Genomic DNA, 19,422 nt, shown 5'->3' on the forward strand with positions numbered 1-19,422 from the left:
TTCTTTCTGACCAATCAGCAGCCTGCAGGGTTTCACGTCACCTTCTCGGCTCGTCTCAGCTCGCTTGGAACCTCGACTGAGGAGGTACTAAAAAAAAAGTATCTGTTAGCAGGTACCAGGTACTTTTTTCCGTAATGGAAAACCAAAAAAGGCGAGTAGAGTCGAGGCAAGTAGGTACCATGTAATGGAAAAGCGCCATATGTGACTCATATATACACTTTAGAAGCTGAAATCAATCAAGGTTCAGTAAATACTGAAGAATAATCTTTAATTTAATACATTTGACACGGATAAAAAGATTGCCTCTGTATTACATTTACTTCACATTCAGAAAACATTAAAACAAAGTCATGGCTCATTTTCAGGACAGGGTCCCTTGCTCCAGGCTTGTTTTTCATCACTTTGAGTACTAACGTTAGATGGTCTTTCCCTGAAGTGTTGTTTTGGTCCAGACCATCTGTTTAGAGTCTCTGGGTCACTGTCACAGCTCCACCTTCCTCTTGATGTGTGTGTCCTAGAACAGGCAGTCAACATCTCCCATCTCCACAAACACAGTCTTCAGCTGGGAGTAGTGTTCAACTGTCACCTGACCGTTCTCCCGCCCTATGCCTGGTGGATGGAGAGATTATAAGTCCACTTCCACTAATGTGACATATGAGGGTGTATAGGTTTTTAAATAAGGAAGTGCTCTCTACAATGATTAGATTAGCTACTGTTCTCGTTTTGTGATGGTGCTGTATTAGACTTTGCAAAATAAATAAATAATAATAATATATATATATTGTGTGAGAAAGCATTCTTAGTTTACAGTATTTTTTCATACATACCTAAAACGTGTCACACACACACACACACACACACACACACACACACACACACACACACACACACACACACACACACACACACACACACACACACACACACACACACACACACACACACACACACACACACACACACACACACACACACACACACACACACACACACACACACACACACACACACACTAGTGCTTCATGCACAATTGGCTCCTAGTGTGCATTCAAACAAGCCGTCTGTACCTGACATTTTGAACCCTCCAAAGGGCACCTCCACAGGAGTGATGTTGTAGTTGTTGATGAAGCAGGAACCAGCTTTGAGATGTTCCACTACACGATGGGCTCGCATCACATCCCTACAGAAACAAAAGGTAAAAAAGATCTTTTCATTACATTGTGTGTCCATAAATAAAAATAATTACACATTCCTTTACTGATCTATCCATTTTCATATTTTACTACTGGTTATTTTGTTGCTTTCAACTTAGATTCCTCTGAAAGGTTAAAAGACAATCATGGCTTGAAAATCTAATTTACTAACCCATGAGGTTGCCCTCGATGTCTCACCACAAACTCACCTGGTGAAAACTCCTGCAGCCAGACCCATGGTGGTGTCGTTGGCTCTCTGCAGCACCTCTTCTTCGGTTTCAAAAGACAACACGGACATGACGGGACCGAAGATCTCCTCCTTCACACAGGTCATCTCGTCTGTGCAGTCACCTGTACGAGGAAAAAAATAAAAGGACAAAACACTATCCAAACTGTATTCAGAAAATGGATGGTGTTAGCTAGAAGAATACATGCAAGTCTTACCCAATACACATGGAGTCATGTAGTATCCACCTCGGAGTTTGTGATCTGATGGGACAAAAGGTTCACCTCCGCACAACACTGTAGCTCCCTAGAAACAGCACAATTTACATCAAGGTCTTAAAAGGTCCCATGACATGGTGCTCGTTGGATGCTTTTATATAGGCCTTAGTGGTCCCCTAATACTGTATCTGAAGTCTCTTTTATATAGGCCTTAGTGGTCCCCTAATACTGTATCTGAAGTCTCTTTTATATAGGCCTTAGTGGTCCCCTAATACTGTATCTGAAGTCTCTTTTATATAGGCCTTAGTGGTCCCCTAATACTGTATCTGAAGTCTCTTTTATATAGGCCTTAGTGGTCCCCTAATACTGTATCTGAAGTCTCTTTCCCAAAATTCAGCTTTTGTGCAGAATTACAGCCACTAGAGCCAGTCCCACAATGAGCTTTCCTTAGTATGTGCCATTTCTGTGTCTGTAGCTATTGAGGAGGAGGGGGGGGGAGGGCAAGGTGGAGGGTGGGGGTGTGGCCTTGACCAACCTCCACTTTGCTTGTTTGCAAGCCATGATGTCTCTATCTCTCATAGGTGGGCCAAATTCTCTGCGTGGACAAAGCAGAGAAAGGGGAGGTAACCTTGCTCCTTATGACCTCATAAGGAGCAAGATTCCAGATCGGCCCATCTGAGCTTTCATTTTCTCAAAGGCAGAGCAGAATACCCAGGGCTCGGTTTACACCTATCACCATTTCTAGCCACTGGGGGACCATAGGCAGGCTGGGGGAACTCATTAAATGTTAAAAAAACCTCAAAGTGAAATGTTCATGCCATGGGACCTTTGATTCAACTTGCTACACACATTTTTTTTTATAAACAAATCTCAATACGCATTTGGAGATTCTTTTACACATTTACAAATCTGATTACACACAAGAGTTAAGATACAGTTGCACAACTCTCCACACACATTTGCAAATGCCACAATAACAATAGCCCCATAATTTTACCTCTTTCTTTGCCTGATCAACAAAGGATAGGACTTTTTCCAGGTGTGGCTGGTTGACCAGTGCTCCCATTCGGGTGCTGTCCAATAGAGGGTCTCCGATCTCGATCGCCCGTGTCCTCTTCACCACCTCCTCCACAAACTCAGGCAGAATGTTCTTCTGAACAAAAACTCTTGTACCGTTGCTGCACACCTGTGATACATTTAATCAAATCAAATATGCCTCCATGTGTAGATTGGACACAAGGTGTGTCAGCATATGAAAATACCACATATAATATCCACACTATTTACCTGGCCTTGAGACAGGAAGTTAGCCATGAGAGCTCCCCTTACAGCGTTCTCCAGATCGCTGTCCTGAAAGATGAGCAGAGGAGATTTCCCCCCAAGTTCCAGAGTCACAGGCTTCACCCCCTTGGATGCCATCTCCATAATCTGTCGGTCAAAGTCACAAGGCAGAATGGCCATTGATTCTTCTGGTCACGTGAAGGATTAGGATGGAAAAGACAGACCTCAACATCTTTAACACTAAATCTACAATTCCCAATTATGAAAGGTATGTACCAAGGTGTTTTACGATTGACTGTGGTGTTTTTTTATTTAATGTTTCATAGTAATAACACCAAAAATGACAATATGTGTTGACATTTTTGTTCTACCATGTACATTACACTGACCTTCTTGCCTGTGGGCACACTCCCGGTGAAGGACACCTTAGCGACGTCAGGATGGTGGCAGAGTAAGCTGCCAGTCTCCTGGCCGCCCTGCACCACGTTGAGCAGTCCCTCTGGAGCTCCAGCCTCGGCATAGATCTCTGCCAGCATGACTGCGGTCACAGGCGTCACTGGCGATGGCTTAAACACCATGGAGTTGCCTATTTTAGATGACAGACAAAAGAGTAAGTGAGATTCATTGTTTGACTCATCTAATCAACTAGAAATCACTCAGAGAGTATATCTATGTCAAGTCAGCACAATAGGACACAGACAGTGGCTGTGATTTTCTAAACTGTGAATGTTAGGGATTATTGCTTAAAAAAATTGAAGATTTGTGCAAAGAAAGACTCGATGAGCGATGGGAAGTGACCATTTAAGCTTATCATGTTGCTGTAGTGCCATCTATAGGTAAAGTGGAATTAATTTTTTTCAGGATTGCTGAGGGTATGTTTAAGTGAGTGAGTGAGTGAGTGAGTAAAAAATTGACAATCAATTGTAGATAAATGGTAAAGCATATGAAGAAAAACAACATTTGTTTTTGGGTTCATCCAATATGACATGAACAAAATTTGATACAATTTGTCGGAGATGTTTGGGTGGACAGTCTGTTAAAGGTGCCCTGACACACTTATTTCTTTACTTTGTGGTAATGTCTGAAGTTCTACCATGGACTCTGTAACATTTTTTGTGGTTACCTTGTTTCAAGCCATTCTAGCGTGGTATAGAAAGCCTACAGGAAGACTCAGCCCGATTTCTGCCAGTTCTCATTAATATTCAACAAGCTAAGCTGTTTGAATCTGATTGGCTAACAGCTAGCCAATGAAAGCCTGGCTGTCAGAATCCTTTACCCAGCCCAACTGGGCGAGCTAATGAATAGTAATGAGCTTAGGCAACATGATATCAGACTGACCAGCTTTTGTAATTGGCCTGATTTCGCCGCTTATTTCTTTTCAGTGGCTAGAGCTGACAGAGGAGGAAGCAGTTCATTTTCACATTCACAACATAACACAAACACATATGGACCTAACAAATTTCAAAAAATGCAAGTAAAAACGGTTTTGTATGGCAGGGCACCTTTAAGGCTGAAACGGGCAAAGCCTAAACAGCCTTTTCCTTTAAAGCCTTACTATTAAGAAGTTATGAGCCAATATATAGTGATTTATAAATTCTTACATTCTGGTGTTCTACAAACCTAAAACCTCTACATTTTTCTAACTTCTTAACAGATGTCACTGAATCTTTTTTTTTTATTTAAAAAAAAAAAAAAAAGGTAGTTTTTAAGATATTCTGGTTAATAACAAATAAACAAACAAAGCTGCTGACAGAGTAAAATTATTTAGGTGTAGTAAAGGTAAGAATGTCTTGACAACTTCAGTAGTATCCCATACCACAGGCCAGGGCTGGAGCTGACTTCCAGGCAGCTATCTGGAAAGGATAATTCCAAGCACCGATGCCGACACAGACTCCCAGAGGCTCCCTGCGGGTGTAGGCAAAGGATCCCCCTGGCAACTGGATATGCTGGCCTTGACAAATGGAAGGCAGAAGTATTTCGTACAACAGATTCAAAAAAGGTGACAATTTTAAGATTTTGGTTTAAAAAGTGCTGACAGTTTAAATCTGGATAATGTATTGCATAATGCCTTTCTTCTGTCAACACATATGATCACAACACTAATCAAAACAATAATATTCATCACCACTATCTGATAATGGGCTAATGCGCCATCATATGGGTGGTTTTACCACAAAACCTTGTGATAAATAAAAATAAAAAACATGGATTACATAGTTGGATGGATACTGTCATGCCTGTATCAGTTATTGTATTTGCCTCCTTCCTCCAGACCCTTGGGTGGTGGGAAAACATATAACTAATGATCAAGAGTTGTATTATACCAACCTGCCAGAGTGCTGGCTAGCCCTGCGTAGTACTCTATACACAGTCTGGCAGAGTCCACATCCAGACGGGCCTCTGTGATGGACTTCCCATTGTTGACCACCTCCATTTCAGCAATCTCCTCTCTCCTGCTCTGTACATGAAAGTCAGGGTAAGTGTTACACAATATCTCAAGAGTATTTTTGTTGTTATTGTTTGTTTTACATTTAATGTATACAGTGATTACAACTCTATATATCTTAGTTATGCATGAAATAAGAGAACCTCCATCAAATGCAACAATTTTATGTGGTCTTTGTGCTGATTTACATATTCTCAGTAGTAGCATACAAGTGAATTAAAAACAAAAAAAACACCTCTATGATATGGGCAGCTTCTATCATGATCCTTGCCCTCTCCATCCCAGACATTTTGCTCCAATGGCCAAAGGCCGACTTGGCAGCCTCGACAGCCTCATCTACCTCCACAGCACCACACGGCTCCAAATGGCACAAGACTCGCCCTGCAAAGTGAAACATATGATGGGGAGAACAGTTAAGTACACAGGTTAAAAATTTCACTTTTGTTTGTTCATTTAGTTTGTACTGGTTCAAAGGGAGTCATTGTTAAATAAAAAAGTAAATTAAGTCTAGGCTTCGAGGCTAAAGGCTGTAGCACACTGAATGTAGCGTGGCATTTAGACTCAAATTTTCCAATGATGGCCTTAGTGATGATAAAATAACAAGTTCCTGAAGAGTGGGCTTCACACAGGCAAGAGGCTAAGAGAACCCTGTTTCAAGCCTAAAATCAATAGGACTGAAAAAATCGACAGCGTACAAAAGGAGTAATACTTGCTAGGCTATGGTCATATGTCCTGGTTGCTAGGATGTGGTCATATGTCTTGGTTCTGCTCCACTAAAGCTGTTCAGGGACCATTAAACGGTTATCTAAAGAAAGTGGCCAAGTATGACTAAATGGATACACTATATGGATAAACATTTGTGCACATTTGACTTTTCTTGGATAAGTAAATGTAAATATGGAAAATGTATTAATGTATAAGACAACTAAAACGTATGCATAAAGTCAAGATAACCTAACAAAATACCTGATATTGTTTTTCCAGGCCAGAGACCACCAGAGAGACATTTACACAGCATGACCAAAGTCCAGTTAGGAAAGAGTGTCAAAAGACAGACAACTTTTTTTTTTTTTAATATCAAAGAATTGCGTGGCTTACCTGTTGCAGGTTCATAAACATTTTCCTTGTTGCATTTCTCTTTGCTCGTCCATCTCTTCCCAGCCCAGAAGTTAAGCGGGATTGTAATGTCTACTGAGCCCGAGGAGATGCATCGTACCGCTGCCGCGAGGGGAGCAGCAGCGGGCCGCCGCAGGGTCGCAGCGAGCCTCTGGAGCATACTCAAAATGGTTTTGTTGCTCGAAGTTTAGACGATAACTGTAAAACATACATTGTGTGGGTTAACGCCATCCATGCAACACTGTCCCTTCATTAAAGCAAACCCGACAACATTGAACGCCAACAGGAGTTTCACTCAACTTAACGCACACGCAATAAGCTACCTTTTCCTCGCTTTGTCATTTATGTTTCACTACTGTCTGCAAGTCTTAGCAAACTTACTTACAGGCTTATTCCCACTTACTGCGTATTTTAAGGTTGACGTTAAGAACCTAAAATAACTGTTTGTGTAGCAAATGTTCGGTTAACGTTACATGATTTAGCCGTTGAGCAACCAGGAGGAGGCGGGACAAGTACGCTGCTGGCTGGGGTCTAGCAACCGGCAGCCATCAAAGCGTAACAGACGATTGGTTGTTTTTACTGTCAATCACAAAAAAGATAAATTAAGATAATATACACAATTATTAATTAACATTAATAGTTTAACCGGATATAAACGTTAAGTGTGTACAAAAAAAAAATACATACAAAATAAATTAATGGAAGGAAAAAAAATGAACGGGGCGGGGGGTTGTTGTGGGAGGAGCTCCCCCTCAATGATCTTCCAGCACAGCAGCTTTAGCTGTACACTGCAAGCATGGCCGGGGACAGTGAAACCCACCTAAGGGACCGTGGCGAGAATACCAACGTTGTTCGACAACCTTTTCTCATCGGTGTCTCCGGAGGCACCGCCAGCGGCAAGGTTGGCTTCCTAACAAGCTAATTTAACGGTTTTCGCGAATTGTCATGGTTTGAGTTTGATTAAGCTAAATCAAGGCAGATGATAGTCGGGGCTGGTTGACCGCGTGGCTTCAGCGACGCAACCAGTTTTGATCTGTTTAATCAGCCGGTTTCACTTGGCACGCTTGTAACATACACCGTCTGCCTGTTGTACTGGATTTGGATTTTGTTGAATTAAATAAATTCCTTTTACTGATAGCGGTCATTATCTTGATCAAATACCGTTAGACTAGCTACGTGGAATACACTGATGTTAGCTGACCTAATAATGCTAGCTGAATTAAATTACATTCTAACGTTATCTGTAATTTATCGGTTGTGCTAGCTAACGTTAAACAATACCTAGCTAGTTTGAAAGTTTTCGTTTAGCTAGCTAAACCATTGCGCCCACGTCCATTGTTCTGTAAAGACAAAACACCGACAAATAAAAAAATAAATCTGATTTTGACGATAGAATATAATTTTGTAAATATACTGATTGGTGTGTATGCAATAAGCCGAGATTAACTTAATATAAACTGACCTTTTTATTTTAACAATCCGCTAGTTAAACTTATAGCCTCATTGATTTGATAGTTTACCGTTTTACCGCAGTGCTAAACTAACGGAAGCACACCACAGACTATAAAGTAGGAGCACACAGACGTGGGTATTTTCGAATACGTCATTGGATTTCTTTGTTATGAGCCGGGTGAGACCTGCCAGTGGTGCCAAAGACCACACCTCGTGCTATCTGAAGACACGAGTTGAACTGATAAGCTTAGCAGTGAACCAGTTTATCAGTGGCCAAAGCCAAGCAGCTAGCGTCGAATATTTAGACTTTTGGTGGCTGTAACTGGTCTCACTGCAGTGTAGGTACATCACATAAGTGGATATGAGGGCACTGCCTCTCTTCCGTTATTCCAGTTACCCCCTCCTCCCAACTTTGTCCCAGATATCAGCCTCAGCACGCTGTCCAGTGTTTTGCTTCCGGAAAGCCCCTCACAAGGGACTGGAGGAAGTGACGTCAGACTAGACTAGTTTTACCAGTCTAGAACAGAACTGGAGAGTCTGAATGTCTGGAGAACCTGATCAACCCTGACTTCTTGATTCAACATGGCTGCTCCGAGCAGCCACAGCAGTGTATCGACAATGCAGTTGTTGTATTATCATTGGCCTCACTGCTGATGCTTGATTTAAGGATAGATTGAAAATGACAAACACCCCTTGATCAGTATCCAAATTCTTTATTGACATTATATTATACAACACTATGTAGCTGTCTTAAAATCAAGTGTTTCACAGTGACAGAATTGCCAGCTTTTGTAAAAGTGAAGCAATTGCTTTTCACTTTATGAATAACAAGTAATGGGTCATCTGATTTATTTATGGATAAGTTATCAGTCAACTGATCAGTTTGTCAGTCTAGAGTTTGAGCATTCAAAATTATACGGGAGATTGCCTCATTAATTGTGCGGTTTGGACCTTTGGTGTGTTCCAAGTCAGGTCCTCTGAAATTGTTGTACGTGTTGACACAACCTCCCAGCTCTGTAGTAGGGACGTCCAAATTCATTGTAGCACAATTTCATGGACACAAAGGCAACAGAGCCTCCGGCAGCTGGAGAATGCCCAGTCAGCATTGGGTATGAGATTCATTTAATATGGAAGGTCAGTGAGGACAAACGTGGTGGGCTGCTGGGCATTTTTCACCTATAATTGTGCTAGTTGACCTTGCACGAGTTGGGGGGAAATTAACCACCCACTTTATTTCTGTGTGAATGTGACTGGATAAAAGTGTTAATTCTGTTCTATGTGGATGGAATTGAAGCTAGTTTGTACTGATATTTGGGTCTACGGTTGTGAAAAATACTGTCGTTACTCCCCCATTCGGTCTGTTTCTGCAGTCGTCCGTTTGTGAGAAGATCATGGAGCTGCTAGGCCAGAATAAGATCGACCACACCCAGCGGCAGGTTGCGATCCTCAGCCAGGACAGCTTCTACAAGGTGCTAACTCCAGAACAGAAGGCAAAGGCACATAAGGGCCAGTTCAACTTCGATCACCCAGGTACGCACACAGTGAATAGTTGGCACAGCTAAGGCACTGTCTGGTGTATACCACCTCTGCTGGCTTGCAGCAGGCACATGTTTGCTATTCTTATAACTGATTTCAGAGGCATTTCAGAGTTGCCTCAAGAAAAGTACAGTATTTAAAAAAAAACAAAAAAAAACAACTAACTCACTGTGGGTGTGTGGTTTTGAAATGCTTCACAAACTTGACTATAACCAAATTTATATTGTATGAAAATGGATGTAATCATTTGTGGAATTAGTAACAGCTGAGGTTTGCTTTAGCACTACACAGATAAAGATAAATTAAGGCTTACATGACAATAACTTGCAATTTGCCATGACGATTTAAAATGTTTGAAACAGGCTTGTGTTCAGCAGCGTGCATTTCTGCCACGTCAATAATTTCTTCCAATGTGCTTTTGGCAGAAGCGTAGACTCCATTTTTGGAGTCTGACTTTGCTCCCTCATGCTCCTGCTTCCTTTCTCAGCTGATTTGAAATCCCTACAGTCAGCAGGCCTTTTTCAGAAGCAGCATCTCACAGGCAGCTGCTCTAAGGCTCAGAGACTGAACCCGACACCTGTTACACAGAGGGATTTCTGGGTTACCAAACGTGCAGTGCAGGGTCCCACGTGTCCATGGGCGCACACCATGCTGGTGTAACTGGGGCTTTGTAATAGGACATGTCATGAAGAACTGAGCGTTTTCCTTTTCTTGTCCTCAGATGCCTTCGACAGTGAGCTGATAATGCAAACACTCAGACAGATCCTCGAGGGGGAGACGGTCCAGATACCAGTTTATGACTTTGTCAATCATTCCAGGTGAGTGCCTGTTGCACATTCACAGTTGCCATCTGGTGGCCATTTCAGGTAGGAGGTTTAACAAACTCTGAGTCTAACCCTGAACTCTGAGTTGACTTACCCTGAGATGAGTTTTCGGTTCCAGAACAGATGATTGGTTCAATCAACCCAGAGTAGGTTGACTCAGAGGTAGACGCCTGCACCACCTCCACGAAAAGGCAGCATGAATGGAGCCATGATTCTACGATTCACCATGGCAACAACCACAAACAAATCGGTCGGCGTACTTTACACCTCTGGAACTGGAAATATGAGTTTGAACATATATATTTAGTTAAAAAAAGCAACACGGCTGCTGCTGCAACAAAACGAGAATTGGCGTAGGACAAAATTACTGCTTGAGTTAATGCGTAAGTTCCAATATAGTGTATTAATTATATATTTAATCACAAGTACATAACTGGTGGAATGGTATTGAACCTATAATCTATTTCATTTAGGTGCAATCCTGCGGGCGAAAAAGTACTGCTAATTCCATTCTGAGGTTTCAGCACCATGTCATTAACATAATTTATAATCATTTATTTGAAAGGGTTTTACTTAATTCACCTGCAATCCTGTGGAACTTTTTTTTTTTTTAAGGGCTCTCACTGGTTTGTGTCCAGGTAACACTACGACAACGTTTTGAGCGAGGCACGCTTTTCTGACAGCTCTGCATGTGGTTTTACTAATATGCTCGCGCAAAAAAACGTAATGCGACACAAAGAATCTGCTCGGATGTAAGAGCATGTCCATGATGGGTGACGTTGGTGATATGAGGACGGATAAATTTATGTACATATCTGATAGACTGTAAAGAAAAATGATGCGGCTCTAATAGGTAGTTATCTGGAAATGAAAATGCATCTAGTCGGGGCCTCTGTATCTTCTCCCGACACATGTTTAACTCCCTGTTCATCAATGGGATCGTTACCTAACGGAGTTAATAAACCAACCCTGTTTTTTGGTTTGGGTTTTTTTATTCATGCAGATGACAAAACTGCGCTAACATGTGCCTGATACAGACTGAATGAATGAGGAAATTAAATAGTGCTGCGTCAGAGGGAGGAGACAGAGAAACTCGAGGTTTTATTGAAGAGAACCTTCTCCTGACCAGGTTAGGTTCACAGATTCAGTTACCATAGTAACTGACTCAGGTTAAGTTACCTCCCTTTCTGAAACGGGCTGGAGTTGCCCCTCCTTTCTCAGGTTTGATTTACCTCCCTTTCTGAAACAGAAAACCCAGAGTTCCCCTCATCTAAGGGTTAACAAACTCACCGTTTTCACTGAACCTGCTTTCTGAAACGGGCCTCAGGCCAGCACCCATCATTGTGCACTTGATGTACCAATACAAGTCATGTTAAACTGGTTCCTGATTAACTTAACTGTGTAATCAGTTTAACGTTGCATCACACCACGTCTGACTGTAGTCGCTGATGAATCTCTTCTGTGTGTTCCAGGAAAGAGGAGTTTATTATGGTGTATCCAGCTGATGTGGTCTTGTTTGAGGGCATCCTCATGTTCTACTCGCAGGAAATCCGAGATCTGTTCCAGATGAAGCTTTTTGTTGACACAGATCCAGACACGCGGCTCTCTCGCCGAGGTGTGTAGTGAGAGTTGGGTTAAAACACACAGCGGTGTATCAGAATGAATGAGATTTATTGCCAAAGTAAGTTTTCACTTGCATGGAACATGCAATAAACATATTAAACAATACAGTACTGCAACAGTCAAGAAGATAGATAGATAGATAGATAGATAGATAGATAGATAGATAGATAGAGGGGGAAAAAAAATGTTTTGGAAAGGAAAAAAAGACTGTACTGTTTTGTGCAGGTTGAGCAAAAATATATAAATCAGGGGAAGGACAAAATATATATAATGTGCGCAATAGTCTGGGATAAAAAGTCTTTCAGTGGTTAAGAGTCAGTCAGTGGGGTTCCCGGGCCTTGTTGATGAGGCCCGCTGCAGTTGGGAAGAAACGGTCATTGTGGTGGACCGCAGCCTCCTGCCAGAGGGGGAGCGTTTCAAAAGATTTGTGTCCTTTAGCAGTGGCAGCAGGGTACCAGGTGGTGATGGGAGGGGGGTGAGGATGCACTCGATGAGGCAGTGTAGAAGTGCACCATCACTCTTTGGCAGGTTGAATTTCTTCAGCTGCCGCATGAAGTACATCCTCTGTCTTTTTGATGAGGCAGCTGATGTTCAGCTCCCTCTTGAGGTCCTGGGAGATGATGGAGCCCAGGAGGCGGAAGGACTCCACAGTATTGACTGAGGAGTCCCCCAGGGTGATTTGGGGAGGGGGGGGGTCCTGAGTTCTGCGTTCTTCCTCAAGTGTTTAGCTCAAAGTTGCTCTGACTGCACCAAGTCACCAGATGGTCAATCTCCCACCTGTAGAGATAAACCATCGCCACCAGAGAGGAGTCCAATAAGGGTGGTGTCACAGACGACAACCACCCTCATTAGACTCATAGCTGTTGTAGAGCAGTGCACCCCCTAACTTGTCATTTTGTTAAATGGCTAATAACATAATTGTCCATCTTTTTGTGCGATTTCTCTCTTTCAGTTCTCAGAGACATCAGTGAGCGTGGTAGAGAGCTGGAGCAGGTGCTGGCTCAGTACATCACTTTTGTGAAACCGGCCTTTGAGGAGTTCTGTTTACCAGTAAGTGACTCGTATCCTACAAGCATCTGTAGTTTTTGCAGTAGAGCCCAACTGATACACTGGGAAGCCCAACATTATCAGCCAATTTTAACTTCAAACAGATCAATTGGTTAAATGTAGGCTTTATGTCAGCACACGTTAAATAAGAAATTGTAGCAATGAATAACTAAATTTAAGGGAAGCTTATCAAAGTGTTTGTCCATTTGTTGCTATTGGTCAGTGTTTTTTTTTTTTTTTTAGCTCCCCAAGTATTGCCCAGGCTCTATTGTGCAGTATACATCTGAAAAATGTTTTTCGCCAGTAACTTGAGCATTGACCTTATTTTTATTAGACGAAGAAGTATGCAGATGTGATTATTCCACGAGGAGCCGATAACCTTGGTAAGGATAAATATTCTACAGTATGCAGATATTGCATTTGTGTTGGTCAGGCTGGGGATGGTGTCTGCTAAAGGTGTTTTGTTAAAGGGGAATTCCACTGATTTCACAGGTCTTGGGGAGAACTCAGTGTCAATGCAGGGGGATCTTCCAAAAATAAACTCCTATTAGCAAATATAAATCCCCATTGATGATTACTGGCGTATTGGTATGTTAGTCACTAAGATAGCTGTCAACAGTTAATTAATGAATTAATCCACTGTGCCACACATATGTTTTAACATTTAAAACATGATTTATAAAATCATGCTGACAATTATTAGGCTTTTTTAATAGCTTAATATTCTATGCAAAAAGGCTTTAGGCCACCCTATTATTTAGGCCCAGTGTAATATGCAACTTAATTATATACAATATGTAGTAGGGGGTTTCTGCTCCGTCTCTCTTTCAGTTAAGGGGTCCTTGGCTTAAAAAACGTTGACCCCTGCTCTAGAGGGACTTGCTTGAAGTCTCATAAGTGTCAGTTAGAGTTAGGTTAGAAAACTACACTTTGAAACTGAAATAAAATCTGGGTGTGGGGAGTTAGAAAAAAGTGATCTTACCAGACAGAGGTAGCCTGCTCCTTATTTCTGCTTGAAGCTAGTGGCTGGAGACTACATCAGCCGCTACCAGCATAAAACGGCAAAAATATCCGACCAACCTGTCAGCAGGCGAGATGCATTGTGGGTAAAGTAGGCACCAGGTGCAACGGTGTGTGGAATAAAGATGATCTCTGGTTCGACTGATGTTGATACTTTTTTAAAGTCTTTTTACCATCTCTCTCTTCCTTGTTTCCTGCAGTGGCCATCAACTTGATAGTACAGCACATCCAAGACATTCTGAACGGCGGGCTAAGCAAGCGCCACAACGGCTGCATGAACGGCCACAGTACTCCACGTCAGCGGCGGACCTCCGAGTCCAGCAGCCGGCCTCATTGACCTCGTCACACCTCTCTTCACAGGGGGGAGAGGGGTGGTGTTACGCTGTAAATAATGCCTATTGGCATCAATGTATTTAAGAGAAAAAAGGAGATGCAAAAAGAATTGAAATGCCTTTTATTATTATGACTACTCTTGTTATTGGTTACTTTCAGTGTAATTGTTTAACTTGGGATTTAGATATTTTTTTTTTTGTCAGGAAGAGAAGCTCTTGTGATGAGACCATGGGTTAAAATTGATTTCCTCCCAGATTAAATTTTTTTATGTATCCCCTGCTGCTCCATGGAAGTTCATGCCGCTAATGAATAAAAGAGGGGAAACCTTTTTTTATTTTTTTTGTAATGTCTGATAAAACTTGAACCCCTAATGTTAGGGGAGTCTGATAAATGTTGGGTTGGGTTCCAAATGAGAAGGATGTGGATTAGAAGATGAGTTGAAGAAACCAGGATTTGTACTGACAATCTTGAGGAAGGTTTCCAATCCTTTCAGTGTTACGTTCCCTCACTTTGGTTAGTGTACTGAATTACATTAGAGAACTGTGTACTATAAACTGTCCACCTCACTGACTCTGTGTAATGTCCGCTGCTGCAGTAACGCACTACGTGATTTTGCCGTACTAATGGTCAGGTACAAAATAATGTGACCACCAGCCAAATGAAGCCAAAGGCTGTAAGGCTCAGCTGACTACTGTATTAATCCAGTCTAGTGTTGTTGGTATTGTTACACTTTTGGGTGCATTTTACATTCTAATTATGAATTACAATACCGATGGGGTAATGACTCCCAATCAACATTAATTCATACAATCACTCCTCTGTGAATAAGAATGAAATAACTATCCGTGGGAGGGTTATTTAAATTTGGATATGATTTACTTATAATATTCCCCCATTTGAGATAGTTTTACTAGCATTCGCATAGCAGAGTCAGCCCTGTTAAATAAGATTAAGATACGACATGTATACTCAGGTTAGCAATACCATTTTCATTTGAAATGCCAGAAAAAGGTGTGATAAGGGTGTTCAATGCCACAGCAATATTAGTTTTCCCAGGTGTGTGGCCATTAATCACCAAGACCCACCGAAATGCCTCTGCAAAGTTGCCTCAGGTTAACATGTACAATAAGTATCCACTCTAGAAGCCAATTTCCATTCTTTAATTTAAGGTTGCAATAAAAAAAGAAATTGTCGAATCAATTTTGTATTCCGCTGTATTTGTTGTGTAAAGTGTATTGAATTGCTGATTTGTACCAGGAGATTTGTACTGTAGGTTGTGGAATATTATCGGGTTGTTGGATGATTTATGACATTTTGAGAGACAATTGCTTAATGGTTAATAAAGTGATGCAGCTGAGTGTCTCTGTCTGAAGAGTGTGATTATTTGTTTGTTAATGATAATGCTTTGATGAGATTCATATGTATGAATGTATCATTAGCATCGCATATATGCGAGCAAAGGTGGCTTCTCACTACAATAATGTTGCATTGGCTCCCGATCGTACCAATAAGTAGGTCATTCATTTTGCTTTATTGTGTCCATTAGAGGGCGCACGCCGATGGCTGCTGGAGTCATTCTCTAAAGTTCTGACGGATGTATGAACATTTACATGAACAAATTTTCCTGAATACTAAAAATTACTGGAAAAAATAGCCGAGTACGTTTAGTTGTCAACAGCATAAGAAGACTATGCGGTATAAAATGACAAATGTATTAATATGTCAACACGATGCATGTGTCTCAATATAAATTTTTAGCTACATTATTCAAAGCAGTTCAGCAGAATAAGACTGGAACACAAAGTACACAAAGAACACAAAATGAATGTTAAATGCATCCCTTCACCTTGTTGGAAAACGTGGAACTTGTGACGCCTGCACAGTAGGGGGGGGATAGTGCTCCGTCTGGTTGCAAGTCGCCATTAAAAAGAAGAAGAAGATGGGGGTATGTTTTGCCACAGGGTGTTTCTGATGTAAACAGTGAATACATTTAGCTAATTTTACGTGAATTTTAATCTCTCCTTTTGTCATATACATGACAGAAATTTGGGCTCCAGTTCAAAGCCACTCTTGAGAATGTCACCAATGTGAGACCATTGGGCGACGACTTCCGCTGGTTTCTGAAGGTAGGATGGCTGTCAAGTTAGCATGCTAACGTTAGTTCACTTAAGTATATCTCATCTTCCTCTGTGTGTTCGAAATGGTCATAATTTCACCGTGCTCGTTGTCAGAGGAAACGTACTGAACTAAATAAGGAAACACATTTTACGCTATACACTGTGCAAATGTTAATTATGTTGGCACACTGTTCACTATTCACCACTAGCTACCCCTAGACAAAAAGTTAGTCTCCCACTTTTCACTCACTCACTCTTAACTCACACTAACAATGTTTTTGTTTATTGTTTCCTCAATGTAGTTGAAGTGTGGGAACTGTGGAGAGATCCCAGATAAATGGCAGTATGTAACCTTAGTGGTAAGTGGTGTTCGTACAGTTTTTAGCACATTTTGCACACATTGTCACACACAGTATCCAATCTTATTTTTTATTTTTTATTTTACATTCCATAGGAGAGTGTGCCACTAAAAGGAGGAAGAAGCAGTGCCAGCATGGTGCAGAAGTGTAAACTTTGTTCCAGGGAAAATTCAATTGGTAAGAGCTAACATGCCATTTGACTCACTTTGTCTTTTACTGAGGTTAAAACTCTGGTGGAAGTATAACATGTAAACGGTTTCCTTACAGATATCCTGGGAGACACAATCAAACCGTATAATGTAAGCAAACATCTTGTACTTCTACTTTGAAACAGACACATCACCAGTCTGTTTTCATGTAACCAGACAGTCCACGTATTTGTTCTATCAGTTCACTCATCTTTTCATTTGCAGAACCAGCCTTTTAGGCAGACACTTATGATTTAAATGCACTAAGCAACAACAGAATGATGGTAGTTTTAGGTTGTTTTTAAGGAGAAAATGCTCAAGTTAAAGGATAAAAAGAGCTTTAGGAGGGGATCTAATTAGTCAGTATGATCAAGCAAGCGAAACCTTTTTCGATGTACCAGGTGAGCTATTCAGACGTGACATTATGTACCGAGGATCAGGTTCAACTCCGACCTGCAGCCCTTTGCTGCATGTCATTCCCCCTCTCTCCCCTTTCACATATTCAGCTGTCTTATATAATAAAGGCCTAAAATGCCCCAAAAAATAATCTTAAAAAAAGGAGCACTTCACCCTCAAATGATCATTTGTAGATCGACTACTCACCCTGTTACCTTGAATTCTTGAAGAAAAACTTAGTGAACATCAAAATCCCCAAACTGAGAACGTTCTTGATACATTGAAGTAATAGGGGGCTGCGTATATTCCTTTAAGACAGTATTGAAAAATTGTGAACCTGTTTTTCTGGAAGTTTTTGGTTGGGTCTATTCAGTTCTGAAAATTAAGCACCTCAAAAAGATTTTTAGAAATCCACATGAAGAAAATCTGTCACATAGACCAACACAATGACAGTTTTTTGAGTGCAGCTTTCCCCCCAGCCATTAACAATGTGTTTCTCTCTATCTCTCTCTCTGTATGTTGCTGTATATTTGCTGGGTTGAAGGCAGAGGACAGCGAAAGATTCAAGACGATGGTGCAGTTTGAGTGTCGAGGTCTGGAGCCCATTGACTTCCAACCTCAAGTGAGACTCTTTGAACAGATACAAGTTTTACAGCAGACATTTTAACTTTTAGAGAAAAAAAAAAAATGTAGTCATCATTTTATTATTTAAACCTGCTCTTTTCCTACAGTAACTGTCCAAATGTCTTCTGTGAAAATAGCCTAATAAATGTGTATGTAAAAACATATGTCAACAGTGAAAAGGGTCATGTTTTTTTACTTGAACTTTTTACGGTTGACAATTGGCCGACCAAACACAGTTGCAAAATGCAATTGCTGCATTCCACTTACACAGGGTGTGAATAGCTCAGCTGTGTGGCCGAGGCTATTTGTACCGGGGGTGCAAATAGACACTCCGTTAATGTTATTAGATGCCCCTGTGCTCTCCGCTAAGTCAAGATTTTCACTGTGGGAAGAAAAAGTACATTGTTCCTGAGCCAGACAGTCTACTTAATGTGACAAAATCCATGAACTGGACAATATTATAATATAATGTGACTCTTCAATTTTCAATGTAACCCACTCCAGGCTGGCTTCGCTGCGCAAGGAGCCGAGTCTGGAACACAGTTTCCTGAAATCAACCTGCAAGAAAAAGTAAGTTCAGTGGGAACAATTTGTACCTCAGAGTGTCTGTTTTTGTTTAGATGTTGTTGTTTGTCATTGCTCAACTTTTTAGAGAATAATTATCTTGAAACCTTCGATAATACCCTGTTGGATATCATAAATTTGTGTTGAGTTGAATTTCAGTAGTTATTTAGTTACAGGTTAATTTCAGTCAGTGATTTCCTGAATTTTCCCAAAAATGTCTTTTTAATAATCCCAACCGTGTTTACATGATGTGACAGCCTCCTGTATCTGTGCAACTTGACAAACCCTTGTTTTGTAAATCTCAGGACTGGACGGACTACGATGAGAAAGTCAGCGAGTCGGTGGGAATATATGAGGTCACACACCAGTTCATCAAGTGCTGATGTCATCATGTGATGATCGAGCCTCAGAGGTGGATGAATGAACACTACAGCCAAACATCCTCAGGCCTTCGCTGGTATCAAGGACGCTTCAGATGCTGAGGTGGCGAGATTTGGTTGATGATGAACAGTAACAGGTTTAGATTATTACTACAGGTTGTCCATACACATCTTGGATAATCAAAATGTTGAAGGCTGTTTTTACTGCTTCAATAAAATTGAAAGGTGACAATTTTGAGTATTATTATTTTTTATTTTTTTTTTATATTTTACTTTCTTTGCACATTTGACTGCCACTTTAAATAGTTAGTAGGAATTGTGGTATTAACACACTATTATAGCAAAACCAACCTGTGATCAAAAAAGTCCAGAACAACTTATTACAGCTATGGTTACAAGAAACTGAAATCTCTTCAATACAACTGGACTGAGCAAAGCTGTCCCATTTGGCAAATACTAAATGAGGAGCAACAGGAGCT

At 41.0% G+C, this 19,422-nt stretch overlaps 3 protein-coding genes across 6 annotated transcripts; 2 read left to right on the forward strand and 1 right to left on the reverse strand.

Annotated features, from left to right (window-relative positions):
* Window positions 1–251: 251 nt before the first annotated feature.
* Window positions 252–8,282, reverse strand: aldh9a1b (aldehyde dehydrogenase 9 family, member A1b). 4 transcript variants are annotated; one of them, XM_028592383.1, is made up of 12 exons: window positions 7,943–8,282; window positions 6,463–6,678; window positions 5,600–5,745; window positions 5,247–5,376; window positions 4,735–4,869; window positions 3,308–3,504; window positions 2,925–3,065; window positions 2,635–2,823; window positions 1,638–1,725; window positions 1,403–1,544; window positions 1,068–1,180; window positions 252–609 (listed from the first exon to the last, which is right to left on the reverse strand). In XM_028592383.1, exons 2-12 carry the CDS (start codon window positions 6,638–6,640, stop codon window positions 515–517), a joined length of 1,554 nt encoding a protein of 517 aa, XP_028448184.1. In that variant the 5' UTR covers window positions 6,641–6,678; window positions 7,943–8,282; the 3' UTR covers window positions 252–514. The 4 variants fall into 4 exon arrangements, with proteins under 4 accessions (XP_028448184.1, XP_028448181.1, XP_028448180.1 ...); XM_028592380.1 differs by lacking the exon at window positions 7,943–8,282 and adding an exon at window positions 6,884–7,032; XM_028592379.1 differs by lacking the exon at window positions 7,943–8,282 and adding an exon at window positions 6,866–7,032.
* uck2b (uridine-cytidine kinase 2b) lies at window positions 7,223–15,673 on the forward strand. Its single transcript, XM_028592384.1, has 7 exons — window positions 7,223–7,381; window positions 9,303–9,462; window positions 10,190–10,286; window positions 11,765–11,907; window positions 12,868–12,965; window positions 13,297–13,345; window positions 14,183–15,673. Exons 1-7 carry the CDS (start codon window positions 7,277–7,279, stop codon window positions 14,317–14,319), a joined length of 789 nt encoding a protein of 262 aa, XP_028448185.1. The 5' UTR covers window positions 7,223–7,276; the 3' UTR covers window positions 14,320–15,673.
* A 476-nt stretch (window positions 15,674–16,149) lies between these two features.
* Window positions 16,150–19,175, forward strand: czib (CXXC motif containing zinc binding protein). The gene is made up of 8 exons (XM_028592385.1): window positions 16,150–16,260; window positions 16,358–16,441; window positions 16,735–16,791; window positions 16,887–16,968; window positions 17,059–17,090; window positions 17,920–17,997; window positions 18,504–18,569; window positions 18,869–19,175. Exons 1-8 carry the CDS (start codon window positions 16,255–16,257, stop codon window positions 18,944–18,946), a joined length of 483 nt encoding a protein of 160 aa, XP_028448186.1. The 5' UTR covers window positions 16,150–16,254; the 3' UTR covers window positions 18,947–19,175.
* The last annotated feature ends 247 nt before the right edge of the window (window positions 19,176–19,422 follow it).

This window comes from Perca flavescens, chromosome 12 (genome assembly GCF_004354835.1).
Source record: "Perca flavescens isolate YP-PL-M2 chromosome 12, PFLA_1.0, whole genome shotgun sequence".
In the NCBI taxonomy this organism is placed as follows: domain Eukaryota; kingdom Metazoa; phylum Chordata; class Actinopteri; order Perciformes; family Percidae; genus Perca; species Perca flavescens.

Coding starts and splice junctions, on each gene's coding strand:
- aldh9a1b (XM_028592383.1), bottom strand. CDS start 6,640: ATGCTCCAGAGGCTCGCTGCGACCCTGCGGCGGCCCGCTGCTGCTCCC. Junction 1,726..2,634: donor TTGATCAGGCAAAGAAAGAG/GTAAAATTATGG, acceptor TGCTGTTTCTAG/GGAGCTACAGTGTTGTGCGG. Junction 610..1,067: donor TGGAGGGTTCAAAATGTCAG/GTACAGACGGCT, acceptor TCCATCCACCAG/GCATAGGGCGGGAGAACGGT.
- uck2b (XM_028592384.1), top strand. CDS start 7,277: ATGGCCGGGGACAGTGAAACCCACCTAAGGGACCGTGGCGAGAATACC. Junction 10,287..11,764: donor GACTTTGTCAATCATTCCAG/GTGAGTGCCTGT, acceptor TGTGTGTTCCAG/GAAAGAGGAGTTTATTATGG. Junction 11,908..12,867: donor CACGCGGCTCTCTCGCCGAG/GTGTGTAGTGAG, acceptor TCTCTCTTTCAG/TTCTCAGAGACATCAGTGAG.
- czib (XM_028592385.1), top strand. Junction 16,792..16,886: donor GGCAGTATGTAACCTTAGTG/GTAAGTGGTGTT, acceptor TACATTCCATAG/GAGAGTGTGCCACTAAAAGG. Junction 17,998..18,503: donor CCATTGACTTCCAACCTCAA/GTGAGACTCTTT, acceptor AACCCACTCCAG/GCTGGCTTCGCTGCGCAAGG.